Source organism: Epinephelus fuscoguttatus, linkage group LG8, assembly GCF_011397635.1.
Source record: "Epinephelus fuscoguttatus linkage group LG8, E.fuscoguttatus.final_Chr_v1".
NCBI lineage: Eukaryota > Metazoa > Chordata > Actinopteri > Perciformes > Serranidae > Epinephelus > Epinephelus fuscoguttatus.
In genome coordinates, this window is record NC_064759.1 from 29301767 (window position 1) to 29315806 (window position 14040).

Here is a 14040-nt window from a genome sequence, read left to right on the forward strand (position 1 = left end):
ATGTGGATATAATGACAGTGGGTTAAGGCAAGCATTAAAACAATTGAAAAGTCTGATAAGTCGATAAATTAGCATCATTATACTGTAATGCAGCCTTTAAAAAGAGGGAAAAAACACAATTTTTGCCATATTACAACAACGATATCCAAAATCTAAGACAACATATAGTCTTATATCTCCATAATGACATAATATTATATTGCGCAGCCCTAAAAATACAGGAACACAAAAATGATCAACCTGACCTACGGCACCACACTGTACAATCATTTTCCTTTTTTAAATAATATAAAATGGCTAAATTCAATCTCATGTCAAATACACATAAACAAGTAAGCAATAAAATATTCAATATCTACATTAAAATTAGTTAAATGTGCAAATTTGAAAAAAGAAAAAAAAATCCTGATGCTAGAGCAAACATGCTTGAAGTTCTCTCACAAAAGAAACCAATGTTATTGTGAAAATCATTTCAGTACAGATAGTCACATGGCTAACAAGCATGTAACAGCATACCAGAAATTAGTGATTCCAGGCGTGTGTACTGTATGTGAGTTAAAAGAGACAGTTTTCTCCTCCTCTCCCGAGTTCATAAAACCCTACTGTATTTTCCCAATAAGGGCCAGATGTTGGGATGCTTGTTCTTGTCCGTTCCTTTCTTTGTGTTTATCAAGGAGTTTTATGGAGAAGAAAATCAAGAAGGTAACACAGCGAGGCAATTACCTATTTTACAGCTAGGCTGTGCTGATCGATCTCATCAGAGACTGTCGACCTTTTCGAGAGAGTCGTAATACATTTTATGGACATGTAGCACCCCTCCATCTCACCAGATTATTGATTGTTGTTAAATGTCATGTACATCCATACCAGGGGTCACTTTGAAGACACATGGACGAGGACCGGAGTTTTCTTTTCTTCTACACAAGGGAAATGTGCAGATCTCTTCCAGTTAGTTTGAACCCTAATGAATCGGGACAGTTTGAACTAAATCTCAAAATCAAGCAAATCAGGAGCGAGAGTGAAGTTTACATTTTGTAAAGTGATAAACATAAAATTTGGCAGGCCCATTAACTTTATCGATAAAACTAACCAAAGCAGTTAAATGGTCACTACTGATGAAGATATTTTTGTTCCAGCCATAATGGTTGGGTTCAGTTGATAACACATGATATACCTGAAAGATGGCTGGTAGCCTTATGTCGATAATCAGGCCTTCCAATAGGTGTGTAATGTGTTTGTAGGATGGGAATTGTAGCCTGTGGGACAGCCTCATTACCTCTCACACACACACGACACACACACACACACGCACAGAGGTATAAATCACTACATCCCACCCATGTCGCCCGGGGCTCTGGAAGCAAGGAAGAGGGGGATGGAGGAATAGAGTGAATGAACAAGGGATGGAGGCATAGGAGGATTGCGGGTCATAAAAATAGGCTGTGGGCTGGTCTGTGTGTCTCCTGCAAATCCCCCATCTGATAAGAGAGAAACCTCTTGTCAGTCAGCTGCAGACTCCCTCTCATTCTATCCTTTTTTCATCGCCACCTCCACTCCTCTCCCACACAGCCTTCCATCATTACCTCATACCTTGCCTCTCAGGGTTGTCATATATTCAAATCATGATCTTGTTTTGTAATATCTGGTCTTCTATTTGTGATTCTCACCACAGAGCATGCCTTTCTTTTCTCAAACATTTAGTAAATGAGGTATCCAAACAAAGGTTATCACATTTTTTAACTACTTAAGAGCTGTGTGTCACATTTAAGAAATAAAAAAACAGCATAAGTGTCTTAGCTGTTTGGCTACAACACTTTGGCACAGATCTTTAAAGGAGAGTGCCACCATTATCCCAGAAAAAGCAAAAGCATTTTCACAGTATTATGTCAGCTTTTGGAACCAGAAGAGTTTCAGCATTGCTGGAGACCATTGTATAAACATGTATTAAGTCACAAAATGTTTGCTGGGATTCATCCACATTCCTAATTCTTCATTCCTCTTCTCTCAGTATGCCCTCTCAGCAGATGTTACAAGCCTCCCCATCTTTCACAGTTCCTCCCCTATCTCCTCTCCTCTTCCCTACAGCTTAAACCAAGGAAGCATCTGGATCTAGTATCTGAAGTCAAAAGCCTCCCACAATGCTTTGTGCCTCCTTTGAAAAAAGCACTTTGAAAAAGCAGCCACAGTTCACGAGGCCATGCCCCCCTTGAGTTCTGAGACACACAGTTTTTTAAGAACTTCCTCTTAAGAGAGCAGTGCAGTGTCAGTAAGTCAAGTGTCAGGATGTGTGTGTCATTTTTTCATTCATAAAGTCAGATGGTGAGTGAGCCAGTTTCCCTTCCCGTGTAGAGTGAAAAAATTAATGGGTCACTGGACTTCATTCTCAATTGTGCATTAGATTAATGCTCTTTAGTTTTTCTTTAGGTTTAAGGTATTTTGCTATAGATGCTGTATGAGGTTAATGGTGTAGCACTGACTTTAAATCACCCTTGCACACTTGCAGATGTCCCCCTTGCATCCTTGCAACTTCAGATACCAGATCCCTGCGCTTCACTGCACTTTTCCACACATGTTGCTTTTTTATCAGACAAGCCAAGGTCCTACCTCAGTGAGCGGGGAAAAGAAAAACAAAAAACTAAACCGAATTAAGCGCAACATGGACGCAGCTTTGGTAAAATCAAAGCACAGCCTGCAGTGTGTGTTTGTATACATGTGTGAGCTTGTGCGACGCCTTAGACTGCTTGTCTTCTGTCAACAGCTGTGCTCAGTCTGTCCAACAGGAACTGTGTAGTCGCTTTCTCTCACAAACACACACACACACACTGTAACATTCCCTCTTGCTTTGAAGACAGCAGCAAGCTCTGATCCCTGTCGCGTGAACAGTGCCAACCCAGTGCTCTTCTGGCTTAGGAAGGCTAAACTGCCGCTTGGCCTCTCTGGCTCCGGATAAAATAGGTTGAGGATCAAACTTAACATCCAGTCCTACTGTATTGGCTTGCAGAAGTACCTGCTGTTACATCGGTACTGTTTTAGAGAAATACAGCCAAGGTTGTTGTTGTAGCTAGATGTTGTTTATTTTGTTGATGTAGCATTCACACGTAGAGCTCTGGCGAAAACTTGTTGCCAATAAAACACTGAATGTTTGCACATCAAAGAAAATAAAATGGATTTGATATTTCACACTTGACTACTGTAAAATGAACCTGTGAAACAAAGTGCACAATTTCACTTTCCTTTGAAGAAACAGACCTCTTTTCTTCTCCTAATAAAAACCTGCCTCAGGTTTTAACATCCTTTTAAATCATCCTCCCTAAAGGGGCATTCCACTATTTTCCACCTATCAACATTAGATTGGTCATGGTGACCTTGTGATGAAACTGTAGGAACAAGTGTTGTGTTTTAATCAGCAGCTAATATAAAATAGAAATGTGAGTTTGTTACACTCCCGAGATAGATGGAGTTCAGCTGAGGAGATTTTTGGAGAATGCTTGATAGTTATTGTCACAGCTTGACTTTGATCACAGCTACAGGTGAAAGCTGAGTCACTTGTCTTTGACCCGGTGGTTTCTTTTGGTCGCTCTGTTTGGTAGAAGATGACCTGTCGGTTTGAGCATTTTGCCACCTAATCCTGCCTGGCAGCAAATGCTGACCATGATTTCTCCAGACAATATCTAACACCCAACACTTTGTAAAAATGGTTTAACCCTGAAATGTTCTGAGTATCTGAACATTCACTATAATAAATTTTTTTAACTTCTTTCATACACTTTTTTTTAAAGATTTAAACACACCTTGAAAACAAGAAACAGAAGCCAAACACATGTAAAGCCTCACCGGACCCCACACTTTATTCATACCACACTGTGTAAAATGAAACATACCGTGTGTGAACAGGTGCTTACTGTAATCCTTGTTAGGCAGCAGCATATGCCAGGCTGTTCTTTTCAGAAAGGCAGCCAGGGGAAGTCAGCGCGAGGAAGAGCTTAGCTGCCCCTGCTCCTCATTCCCCGCCTCTCCTCTCTGTTATCTCGTGCCACTATAGTGTCCCACTGATGAGTGACCCAGAAAGAAAGTTTGTCAGTCTGCCGCCAGAAACAAGATGCATGTCACTTTAAATTTGGAAATCAGTGTGTCCTTTGAGTGGGGATAGAATTACTATTTATTTTCAGGGTGGATGTCATCGGCATGAATTACTTCTCATGTCAGTTCTCTGTTTCAAAATTAGAAATATTTTTTAAAAAAAAGATTTAGGTGTGCGGTTTAGCAGAATACCAACAATAGGCTGTTATTAATTAATAAATCCTGAATTGAAGGTACTGCTGAAACTGGTCACTCACTGATTCCATTAAAACACCAAGCCTCAGACACCCTGCTCTTCTTTCGTAGTGCTGGTTGAATATTCTTTGACTCTGCCCTCTTTTCTTATTCTCTTTCTTTTGTATTGTTCGAGACGTTCAGGGCACAGCGTGCAGGTGAGGTCCAGACTTTACTAAAATGTAGCGACTAGGTGCCAGACTGTAAGCAGCACGCATCCAAGAGAAAGCTACAAAAATGGTGGGCACAGCGCAGAAAAAACGCAAATATAGGCTTTCACTTTTGCTGGCGATATCGTTTACTAACAGAAGCAGATAGTTCCTGCATCATATACTTTTAACATTTCATCTCCCTTAAGATTTTTTCCGCAGGCATTAGAGATACAGATATCTACTGTACTTTGTATCTTTAAATGATTAATTTACTGATCAGCTGATGTGCTGAGAGTCACGCATAAGACTGCATGTGTGTGTGTCTGATGGTGTGTGTTTCTGACAGTATGAGAGCATAAGGTAAAGAAAAAAGATAAAGAGCACAAGGATCTGTATTCTAAATCTAGATCGTCACCAGTTCATGCACTTTTGCAGTACATGTGTGTGCACATGCATCTGTGTGCAGCATTTCTAATGGCTTTTTATCTCAGTGAGGGACTATCCAGATTCTCAGATCAAAGAGCTGCTCCACAATTGCTCACTCTCTCATTTGTACTCTGTAATCACAAAGCTCTAAGTTCTGACACTGAAACATGGTAAAGGTTGTGGTACTGCTCCAGGGGATCACAGGACAGTGCTTTCACTCTTTATTTTCGTTATTAAATTTCTAATGTTTTCATCTTTCTGTCTCTTTTTAGATGGCTCTCTCCCAAAATGTGACTCCAAACTGGATGGCCCAGGTCAAACCTCAGGTAGGTCTGATTGTCACACAGCCACTGGGACCAATCAGGTCTCTCTTTCAAGAGCATTACATATGCAAATGATCTGTTTATTGCCCATGCTAAACATCCCTATCTATGTGTCTTGCCAGTCAGTGATTAGGAAAAGGGTTTTACTTAATCTTATTTGTCCAATAGAAAGACAGAATCCCAGTTGGAAGTGCAAACTGAGGATTTTCATGTTTAGGTAAGCTTCAGAGCTCCGTGAACTGTGTTTCTATGTTTTGCAAGAGAAGAACCGCTGTGGCAGAAAAAGCAGCAAGGCTGATGTTCAAAATGCTTTCCAGTTCACAATGGATGAGACAGTGTCGCTTATACATTCTGTGTATTTATGTGACTAAGAGTGAGACAGAGCTGAAACATCAAGAACACCATGTACCATGCCCACTTATAGTGATATGGTGTGCTCCATCAAAGCTCCACTGCATCGAATCCCATTAGACTCAAGCTCCTCTGTGGCATCAGCTAGCAACCATGACCTTGTTGGTTCACATCCCTAATACCCCCAGGACCTACATACTAAAAATATACCAAGTCACTCTCTCCAGGGTGAGGTGTTTTGGGGCATAAACAGCGCAGTTAAATGGCCCTTATTAGGGTATGCACATGGATTATTCCAAATAAATGTGGGCCTGATTCCCTGGCCATAGATTATTCAGTTTAATCTCTCTTGGACTGAAATGCATTGTAAGTCTTGGACCTTTTCCATAGAAAGTCTAATTTAAATTGAAAGGCTTGGTGTAATCTGTGGCAGGAAAGCCGGCATACACTAGCAGAAAGTATTTTTGAGTTAGACTGAGGCAAGAGGAGAGAGTCAGTGAGGGATGGGTCATATACATCAATTGTTCTGATTCTGATTGTGTTCTCTTTAGCTCTGTGAGCATTGGTGTTTGACACAGTTTTGACCTGACATTTTCCAATTGGGTCGCTCCGGGATGAATATTTTACAAGTTTTCAATTGACAGCTTGACCTATTATTCCAACTCACCACAATTTGAATGGGTGTTAATGGGAAATGATTGGGACATGCCAGCCAAATCCTGCGCACAGGCCTTTTGCCCAAAAACCCTTGAAGTTCATCCCTGAGGCTGACTCACGAAAATTAAAGCTGCAGTGTGGTGTCTTTGTACATTTTGGTTGGAATTGGGCAGACATTCATGAGCTGCTCACAGTGAATCAGAGTAATCAGGTTGTACTGGCTATTTATGGCTGATTTCCGACCCACTCTTTTCCTGTTCATTGTTCATTTTCAATTACTCTACAAAATTAACTTGCTGTTGAATTAAGTGTCAATTTAGCAAATTGCCTGAAGCGTTCTGTTGCACTGTAACGTGAAATTGCAGGTGTGCAAAGTCCTCTCTGAAAAACTGACGACTAATACATCTTTCACTTACTTATTAGCTGATCTGGCACATTGGGAACATGAAGTGTGCTGTAGGCCACAACAGAACATTTATAATATGTCGTGGTGTGAATGAAGAACATGTGTGTGGACATGTGTGGTTTGTCTGAGTGTGTGTATCTGTGTTAGTGGATGAGTGTACCCTTTCAGCAAGGCTGACTAAACATTCAAATACACACACAGATTTTCTGGCTGTTTCAATCCCTAAGTGGGAAAGTATTTATTATGTTTGTTCGCCTCCTCCCAACCATCATGTACTGTGTGCCTTTTCGGAGTTTACTCTGCCTTTTTGTGCAGTAGCTACATGTGCTCATCCTTATTGTTGTGAATTCTGGTTCTGCCTCCGTGAGATGTGCTGGTTTTAGATTCACTGTTGCTTCCTTTCAAAGGATTTGACATAACCTCAACCGGGTATTTCCTGTTTTTTTATTCTAAACTTGGTTTGTTTGGCCAACGTGTTTTGAGAAACATTGGTCTTTCCAGGGCTTAGACTTGTTTTGTTCATAACTCTGTGCACTGGTGGGAACTCAAAGCTATATATAGAGAGAAACCGCCTTGTCTATGTGGGTTGATGAGTTGGCAATAATCTATGACAAGCAAGGTATCTCAATATAGAAAATAATGCCTGAAGAACACCAGAGAGTTGGCAGAGTGGCATTACCTAACCAAGTCGACACCTCAGAGCTGTTGGTTTCACCATTAACATAGCATAAATGCTCACTATTGTTTCTATGGTTACTTGTTGCCTAATATAGGCTGACCAATGATGTAGACCAGCGATTACACTGTTGAAATCAAATCTTTGGCCAAATCAGAGCTACAGTAGGCAGTACTGGTTAACTTGCCCAGAATTAAGACAATACATAGTCATTTCTGATATAACAGCAGCAAATCTTGATGTGCAGCCTTTTTTCATTTACTGGAATCATTATTACAATCAGTGGTCCAAAATTATTGATGTAGGCTTGTGATGTTCGAAAAGAATTCATGCACAGAACTGGTAGCATGTAGGCCTTACTGTAGTGCTGAGTGATGTCTCTGCATCTCCAGACTCAACCCCTCTTCAACTTTGCTACCAACATCAACCTGCCTCTCTTACTGTCAGCGCTCATCTTTTCTGCTCATGTCACATAGTGCCACACAGGGGCCTAGACAGACCCCGCATATATACACAGGCGCTTTCATTTTACATACATACACACTCCACAGAAGCCATAACTAAAACTAGATTAGCTATGGGCATGCAATCAGATGAGCTCACACACACTTTATGGGAGCACATGCTTGATAGAGGGGGAAACAGAAAAAAAAAGCCTATAATCTGGATGGGTTTTTGTAGAAGACACTTATCCACCAAAATCACAAGTGTCCCAAAAACAGTGTTGGCCTGCATATGGAATTACAGACTAAGCGTGCTTAGAGTAAATAGTTGGACTGTTCCCCAGATATGCTCTCATAGCTCTCAGTCCAAGATAATCTGCGACAGTAGCCAACTGCATGCTCAAGTCAGGATGATTGTGATCTCTTGCTGCACTGATAATGTTTAGCATGCATAGTATGGTGAATTAGATGAGACTGATTTGCAGTCCTTGGACGTCCCGAAAATAGATGAATATTTGAACATGGACAGAGATACAGAGATGAGGAGCTCTCTTCTCTTCTCCTCTCCTCTCCTCTCCTCTCCTCTCCTCTCCTCACCTCCATATGTTTCTGTTCAGCTTAATTCAGCTGTGAACTCAATCTCTCATCTCTCCCCATACTGAGCTCACTGTGTGGTTCCTATTGAATTGGGCTTTGAATGCTAACCATGTGCACTGCGGGTAGACAAGCAGGCAGGCATGCTCACTCAGTCATACTCACACACATACACACACACGCACACACACTTCTAAGCAGTGCAGGAAGTGGTTTTCTCTGGAGTTCATTGGATTTTGTTTTGTTTTTTTTTTATTCTCCCCTGCAGGGGCCAGGGTGGGGAAGACTAAACTCTATATGGTGTGTTTGTGGATGTGGTCATGTGTGTGTGTGTTTGAGTGAATTTTGTTTACTCACTCTCTCTCTTCCCCTCGTTTCTCTCTTGTTTCATAACTTTTTTTCTCCCTCAGTTGTTTCCTCTCTTTCTTTTTCTTGTCATATCTTTCAAAGGATGGTGTACAATTATACTTTTTTTTTTACTACTGATCATTTGAGATGAACCCATATGCACAAAAGTATGCAGAGAAATAGAAAAGGAGCCAAATGGGTGCAACAATAGCAGAAACAGGCAAAAGATGGAAAAAAAGAAGTAACTTGAACCATATACACTATGAGGCTATAATATGGGCTGCAGTTCCATATCCTTTTCTCCACAGCCCATGACGTGTGTTCAATATCACAGCTTAACCAAGTAGTTGGCTGAACTTCATTTGAACTTGGCTTGCACTAAGGCACACAGTCTGACAAGGTGCTGTCACCTAATTTGCTTGCATTGCACGTGAAGCACCGACCATAATTTGTATGGGGGCATGTATTATGTACAAGGTCTGACCGTCCACCTTGTGTCTACAGAAAAGTGTGTGATCACAGTTAACAACTGATAGCTCTCAGTGAAGCTTGTACTATGGCACTGTGGGAAAAAGGAGTGTTTGCATACTAGTCTGAGTTCGGCATGGTAGAGATTTTGCATGGCAGGTAAACCTTAAAACTTTATTTTGTGTTTACTACTATGGAAAGGGATGATTACATGACTGCCTCTCAATGTTGTCTTGTTTGGTGTGATTTTTCTTTCCTTTACAATTTGATTGCAACATTTCAGATCAGTCTGGAAAGTCACTTGTGTGTTTAAAAGACAAAATTCTTTATGACAGCTGCAACTTTGGAAATCTCTTACTCACTCACACACATATACACAAAGGAGATAGGATGAAAGAGAGGAAAGCCAGTGAGACATCCTGTGGTGTCTTACACAGAGACAGCTGGACTCTGCACCGAGTGTGTTTGTATCATGTTTGTGTGTGCGCATCCTGACCTCTCCGCGTGCCTATTGCCAACTCGGTGTATATGTATGTTTGTGTGTGTTCGTGCAGACGTCCTTAATTGGATCATGCTGTGGAACACTGGCTGTGTTGGTTTTAGAAAGAGCACAGCTTGCATCCTCCTGTCACAGGATATCAACATAATGATATCTGTTTAGCCAAGTAATATTTCCTGTAGCCGCAAATAACAGGACAATCGAATCCAAAAAAGGGTTGGTGGAGAGAAATCTGAAAAACTTTCTTCCTCCAAACAACACGTCACTTCGTTTAACTGGAGCTATTTAATCACATTCACCAATTTACTTATTAAAACCATGCACACTGTAGATGTTTTTATGTCACTGAATACAGATCTTTGGACACAGTTTTAAATTTCTATGACTGCATAAAAAGATTTGGAATACATATTTTATTGGACTTATTAATTACTGAATCAAAAACTGTGTCATGTAATCAGAATTTTCCGATTAAAATTATGCTGATTTAAAAAATATGTGAAATGGGTTTCCTGTCAGTTTTAATAAGCTTTGAATTAAAGCCCAAAATTCCATAACGAATGTATGACTTATCTCTCCAGTGTCTTTAATAGCTTATGATACAACGCCAAAATGTAAAAGAATAAAGGAAATATTATAATTGTTTTTAAAGGCATCAAATAACTACACAGTAAGGTTTTAGGCAGACAAAGTAATACACACATTATACACACTTGCACAGTCAAACACCCTTAGTGATATATCAGCACTAGCCAAGCACCGTCACTACTCGTTACGTTCACCAATAATGATTCTCCTTATCACCATGCATAGCTGAAACCTGCCCTCCATATACAAACACACACATTAAATACATAAATACACCACCATGCTCTGTGCTAATGGGCTCCATCTGCTGTAAACTGCATTTTCCCTGAAGTCAAGACAGCATGTTCTCACTGCTATCGACATCAGATTCACTGTAGTCTTCATCACAGTCTTCTCTCTGCAAGACTTGATGTTAATAGTAGTAATAAAAGTGATGATATCTTACACATGGACAGCATTAGGAAAAAATATAGGTGAGCAGCGTAATGCGGCTCATTTTCAACCTCCCTCTTTCTGTCTTTTTCCTCTCCTCATTACCTCTCTCCCTCTGCCTCCTCTCCTCTTCATCGACCTCCCTCCCCCTCCAACCTTCATATCATTCCTATTTCCCACATCATCATCTTTGTCCTCTCTCTCCCCGACCCCGGTCTTTTCCTGGAGAGCACTGATGCATAGGAAAGCAAGGTTCCGCTCCATCACCCGTCCAATCGCCATCAAACTCTCCCCCGTACACCGTCCAATCGCTCGCTAGAGACTGCCAACGGGGGAGGGGCTAAGCGTGAAGGGTGGGTCGGGGAGGGGGACGCGGTGTGTGCGTGCTGGTCGCTCCTTGACACGGGGGGATATAAAGGATGCTTGGCTGCTCCAGGGACAGGGGAATATCATCATAATGCTCTCTGCATCCTCTCTGATGGATGTATTCGCTGTTTTGGATGGTTGTGGTGCTGCAGGAGAGATGCTCATTTATACTGGAGAAATTAAACTAGAATGATTTTCATTTATTCAAAAGATGACATAGGGTATGGATCGTGTGGTAGTATTGTCCTATCTTTGCAAATACAGTAATGATTTAGATCATTTTCATGCTAAATGCTATCGATAAATATTTGACTGATAACTGCAGTGTGGCACTTTGACTGTTGTAGTGGCACCATGTGTAGGCATTAGATATTTATGCACATGAAGTGGAACTAATACTGATCTCTTCCTTTTCTTTTGTTAAGAATTAGATTGTTTCATACCCTGTGGTTTTATGTAGCAGTGGAGATTGTGCCATTTACAATAGGTGACACCTAATGACGGTGTTTACTTGCAGTGTTGATGATGGATAAGAAAGCAGGAGGTAAAGGCTGTGATTCTTACAAGCCGCAAGCATTTTTCTTTTCACCGTCTCTCATCCTTTGGAAGCTCTTAAATGGATGGAAACCCTCCTGTGCTGCCATGCTGCTTGCTTTATTAGTCATTTGACTGGGTTGAGTGCAGAGTGAGGAGGAACAAGCTGAAGACATGTCCATACAGATCTTGTCTGCTGGACCTTGTAAGTATTATATGTTTTACAAGGCAACAGTCAATTATTTAACATTAGACAGTCGGTGGGCAAACTCACCAAGCAGCAGTGCAAGGCCACACTTAATGTTATGTATGTTCCTGTTTGTGTGTGTGTATTTATTTACAACCACATGCTTAATGTGTATTTCATCATGCATCAGTGTGTCTTGTGTTTCATCGCCCACAACATGATAATGCATTCATCATAGTGGTGAAACTTGTACGGTTCGATGACAGCATTTGGCTCCCCCCTAAACTTCGCTCTATACTTAGAGCTACTTCTCGACAGCATCACAACTCTCTATTTTTGGTCTGTAAGCTCACTAATGAATGCATGCGAGTCATGTGGTCTCACTTCTCCTGCAAAGGTTTGTGTTTACACTGAGGGGGGTGTAACCGCCACAGGAGCTGAGCAGAAGACCTATCATTGGCTTAAGTAGCATCACACTGCCAGTAGTTGTCAACGTAGAGGACAAATACTCAATTTAATAACTGACGTATGTTGCTGTATTCTTGATCTAGAAGCCTTCCTAGATTCATTGATCATGGAGTGAAGATGTGAACTTTTGATGATCCAGCTGGAATCTGGAACTACAGCGTATTAACTGGATAGCACTGTTAGAAAGTGACAACGTTGTGCTAAAGCAAGACTGTGTAACTTTTGCTGCTTAGCGTCTACTGTAGCCATAAGCGACAGTCACAGGAAGATGTTGATGGTGTTAAATGCTTAAACATAGTAGCACAAGTAGAGAAGAGTCATGATGTCTCAAATGACTCAGTAATGTCAGCCACAGCCACCATAAGATACTAGTCATAACAGAGGGAGTCGGGCTGTAGCAGCAAAACCCCTGAATGCATTGAACTGAGCAAGGGTGCATTTTAATTCTTAAAGGTAAACCATGCAGAAATTGTCAGTTATTCTTTGTAAACAACTCACTCATGTTTTAAAGAGAGCTTTGTCTTCTAACTGTTTTGCCTTGCTAAGTTTGTGTTTTTTGATGCTGTGTCATGATTTTCGTAGCTTCCTCTTGTGTGTGTGCTGCGTCCGGCACCTGGTCACTACGTTTTTATAAAGTCTAACCTCACCTGTGTGCTGTACCAGGGATCGTCCAGAACATAGCAAAATAGGAGTAAAAAATAGGCAAAGGGCCATGTGTCTACATATAAATACACTACCACACACCTCTATTGGGTCATAAGTGATGATTGAGAGGGATTACATTTGCATGAGTCTATGCATAGCTTGTTTTCGGAAAATCTCCATATACTTTTAAGAATTAAGCTGGATTTATTCTTATGCATCAGCTCTGTGCAGAGCCTACACTGTAGCCTACGCATGTGGCCTACGCCGTTGTGAGCATTTATACTTGTGTGGTGGTGTGTCTGTGTCACTCTGCAGTTACACCTCCAAAACATTAGTGGGCGGCAGGGTGTCTGTGGAGTGCCAAAAAGTTTAGTTAATTCCAAACACACCTAAAAGACAAAACACTTGTCTTTTGCTGGACACATTTTCCCCACAAACACAACATGCTAATGTTTTTAGCGCAAGCCTATGGCATTTTACATTGTATAAATTAGCCTAGCAGCTAGCAGACTTTTCCTCTACTCATATGAAGACAGGGACAACAGCATGATTTAACAAAGGTAACATTACAAAGTTTGGTTCACTGACAAAACAACTGTATTTTACTAAACATGTTTTCCAAACAAATATAACATGCTACAGTATTAGCACAAGCCTATGACATTTTACATTATATAAATTAGTCTGGCGACCAGCAGAGATTACCTCGACTCATATGAGGCCAGGATAAATCACACACCAGACTTAATATGCTATTTTGTGGAGGCTTTATTGTCTTCACAATTTATTGTTTTTTATCTGTGAACTTAAAGTAAATAAAAGCTTTGTTTCCACTGAGGGAAATGGTTTCAGCTTACAAAAATAGACAGGAGGGCTGCATCGCCACAACACTGGGGAGGTGCACATCAGGCTACCGTGTAGGGTATGGCGTCAATTCAATGCAGAATCCTAATCCTGAGCAATACTAGATGCACTTTGTGCCATAAACTCGACTTCCGTTACAGTTTTTTTTTGCTCATCTTTCTGCACTGCTATGCATTTAAGAAGGTTAAATGATTAAGATATAACAGCTGGTACCTGATTAACAAACAAATAAACACATCTAATATTATGTACATTTAGTGTAGAACACACAGCCACATGGTTGTCCTTTTCTCTATTTT

At 40.8% G+C, this 14040-nt stretch overlaps 1 protein-coding gene across 3 annotated transcripts in view; it reads left to right on the top strand.

The window, feature by feature from the left end:
- Positions 1-14040, top strand: part of triob (trio Rho guanine nucleotide exchange factor b) — a 131956-nt gene that overhangs the window by 14800 nt on the left and 103116 nt on the right. For all 3 annotated transcript variants that reach the window (XM_049584939.1, XM_049584938.1, XM_049584942.1), the window contains one exon: positions 5165-5218. Coding sequence is in view for 2 of the 3 variants with exons in the window: in XM_049584938.1 (XP_049440895.1) it covers positions 5165-5218 (54 nt within the window). In the remaining variant the exon portion in view is untranslated. The remainder of the gene's footprint in view (positions 1-5164; positions 5219-14040) is intronic.